The sequence below is a fragment of the Penaeus monodon genome, chromosome 3 (assembly GCF_015228065.2).
Source record: "Penaeus monodon isolate SGIC_2016 chromosome 3, NSTDA_Pmon_1, whole genome shotgun sequence".
Classification (NCBI taxonomy): domain Eukaryota; kingdom Metazoa; phylum Arthropoda; class Malacostraca; order Decapoda; family Penaeidae; genus Penaeus; species Penaeus monodon.
Window position 1 is genome coordinate 30,928,504 of NC_051388.1, and position 2,500 is coordinate 30,931,003.

At 40.1% G+C, this 2,500-nt stretch overlaps 1 protein-coding gene across 3 annotated transcripts in view; it reads right to left on the reverse strand.

Moving 5' to 3' along the window:
• Window positions 1-2,500, reverse strand: part of LOC119594176 (protein slit-like) — a 93,306-nt gene that overhangs the window by 1,951 nt on the left and 88,855 nt on the right. For 2 of the 3 annotated variants that reach the window (XM_037943256.1, XM_037943249.1), the window contains 5 exons: window positions 2,481-2,500; window positions 2,187-2,360; window positions 1,875-1,988; window positions 231-1,685; window positions 1-109 (listed from right to left, as the gene is read on the reverse strand). The exon at window positions 1-109 is cut by the window's left edge and continues 1,951 nt beyond it; the exon at window positions 2,481-2,500 is cut by the window's right edge and continues 204 nt beyond it. In XM_037943256.1, the coding sequence (XP_037799184.1) occupies window positions 1,453-1,685; window positions 1,875-1,988; window positions 2,187-2,360; window positions 2,481-2,500 (541 nt within the window). In that variant the 3' untranslated portion in view covers window positions 1-109; window positions 231-1,452. The remainder of the gene's footprint in view (window positions 110-230; window positions 1,686-1,874; window positions 1,989-2,186; window positions 2,361-2,480) is intronic. The other variant, XM_037943262.1, reaches the window with a different exon arrangement.

Below are 2,500 nucleotides of genomic sequence, written 5' to 3' on the forward strand. Positions count from 1 at the left end.
TCGCTTGCTATCCGCATTTTGGAGTTCCTATAGCACACACACAGGGGGACAACACTGACTTGCAACACCAATACTGGACGAAGGTAAATACAGGGCGTTGATCATGTACCTGAAAAAAGACGAGTTCCTTTTAGCTATAATTAATTACTGAAATGCATAGAATAACTAAAAACAAATATATCAGAATTGTGTGTGAGATAATGCAATTTGTCTAGAAATAAAAATCATACCAGCAAGCAGCATGTTGACCAGTCGAGGAAGCACTTTTGACGCAACACACTGGGCCTATTCTACTGGAGGCAGGTGAGGGTGAAGCTCTGGAGCTGACTATTGGGATACTATCTTCCACTCTCCCATATCTTCCTTGACCCCATCCTCCTGGGGAATCTATGTCAGAAAAATTATGATTCCAAAATCAAATGTCTTGAACGATGGATGGATCGGTTTCCATACCTTGTCAGATTTTTTGTTCGTACTTCTTTCCTAAAAGTCAGCAGAGGAGATGACCAATCCTGTGGTATCATAGAGGAACGTTTTCTGAGCAACAATTGCATTTAAGAAACGTTTTCAAGTATTATATAATGTCAGTTCGGCTGAGCGAACACGCCACATATCAGTTAACACGAAGGTTTATAGGTTGGTAATAAATGCTTCTGCAGGACATGTCCAGTGCCCACATCATAGGTCTCTCAGAGTATCAAGCAAAGCTCATTCTAGAGAACCTGGTCTATGGATATTTAAATATGATAGTACTGTGTATACATTCGCCCTGGTGACGAAAATGTTCTGTTGTATACTGTAAGAGCATCGCCGTTCGGTTATTTGTGTAATATTTTTAAGGATTACGGATGAGTTGTCTCTCTTCCTTATCACTACTATGGTTCATGTACTCTACTTCCTTCAGCTCAAAGGATGGGCTCCGTAAAGTACACTTAATAATTGTAGCATTCTTGTATCTGCTTGCTTACCACTGAAGACTTTTAAGCAGTTAGATATCTCATTTCCGTCTTCTTAAACATGGCCACCACACTTCCAACAGAAAATTCCTGAATAAAGTTTAGGCTTAAGATTAATCATATAAAGCTTATCTTAATGAGACACATTATCGAACATATTACTATAAGTATGACTATTTACACAAATATTTTCACTGCACGTAAAGCTTGTTTTGGAGTATGTAGATGCTCTACAATATAAGCAAGTAAATTTGCCAGGTTATTTAGTCCTATCCCAACCATATCTTTCTTTTTCAACAACACACAATTACAGATTACCCGCACTGTAAGTACTATGTAAACACAAACTGTAAATGTATTTGTATATAGTATATGTAAGTGTCTGGTTACAAGTTTTATTAAATGTTTCCTCTGTCTTTACTACGAATACGGACCAGGTCTATGGAGTTCAAAAATACGTCTATGGTTTCACTGACAATTCTTGTTTCTCTGCATATTATATGCCTCTGCAACCTCGGGAACACCGACACTTTCGCACAATATCCACTTCTTTCATGTACTTTGTTCCGTCGTTGCAGATCATGGCCACACGCTTCTGGCGATATCGCCTGGGCTCGCAGCAGTCAGTGCCACACGAGCCCTTGCATGTGAACTGCCTGATCGGGCGACGTGAACGGCAGCCGTAGTCATACACGTAGGCCTTTTCTGCTTCCTTGCTGCATGAAGGGGCTGCGGACACAAAAAGGAAAATGACAAAATTACATTTGTTCGATTTAAATCACACAACTTTAATTACTATAACTATGATCACGATAACATGAGTGCTAATATTGCTGTCAGACGTAATTCTTTAAATGATCATATCATATCATGCAGTTAATATTTCATGCGAAACGTTTGACCGCAAAGAAAGCCAACCTTGGTTACAGAGTTTGCCACTCCAGCCCTTCTTACACCTGCACCGATATCCACCCTTGCGGCGCGGCCGGCACTGGCCGTTCACGCACTCGTTAGCGGCGCACGCGTCTTTGTCTGCAGGGTAAGGCAGGTTATCTTGCTGATCCGTCTCATTTCTATAAACTATTTGATTTTCGCAAAACTTTGGTGAATATATACAACTAAACTTTATAGTAGTATCAATAGAAGAAAAAACTGCATATGTATGATATGACATTTAGTGATTTAAAGAACGATAAGGAAAAATACACTCGGCGTGTCCAGAATACCCACTTTTGGAACTTTTGCGCCTGTTAGCTCTGGGAGTGGTTGTTGCTTTCTGATTTATCCTGTCAACCTCCTGGTCGCGTTGCTCTGCATCACCGCACCCAGGTACCACTTTGTTTTGCTTCTCGCTTTCCGCAAAGTCTTGCACTCGGCCATTCACTACAACTCTGCTCATGCAACCTTCAAGACCGAAAGAAGAAACTATTAAAAATCATAAATATTCCCACATATACTTTTCAAATGCCATGGCATGAAAATGGCTTTCAGTCACAATTTAATTTCTAATATACAAAAACACACCTTGAAAACTGGTGGAGTTC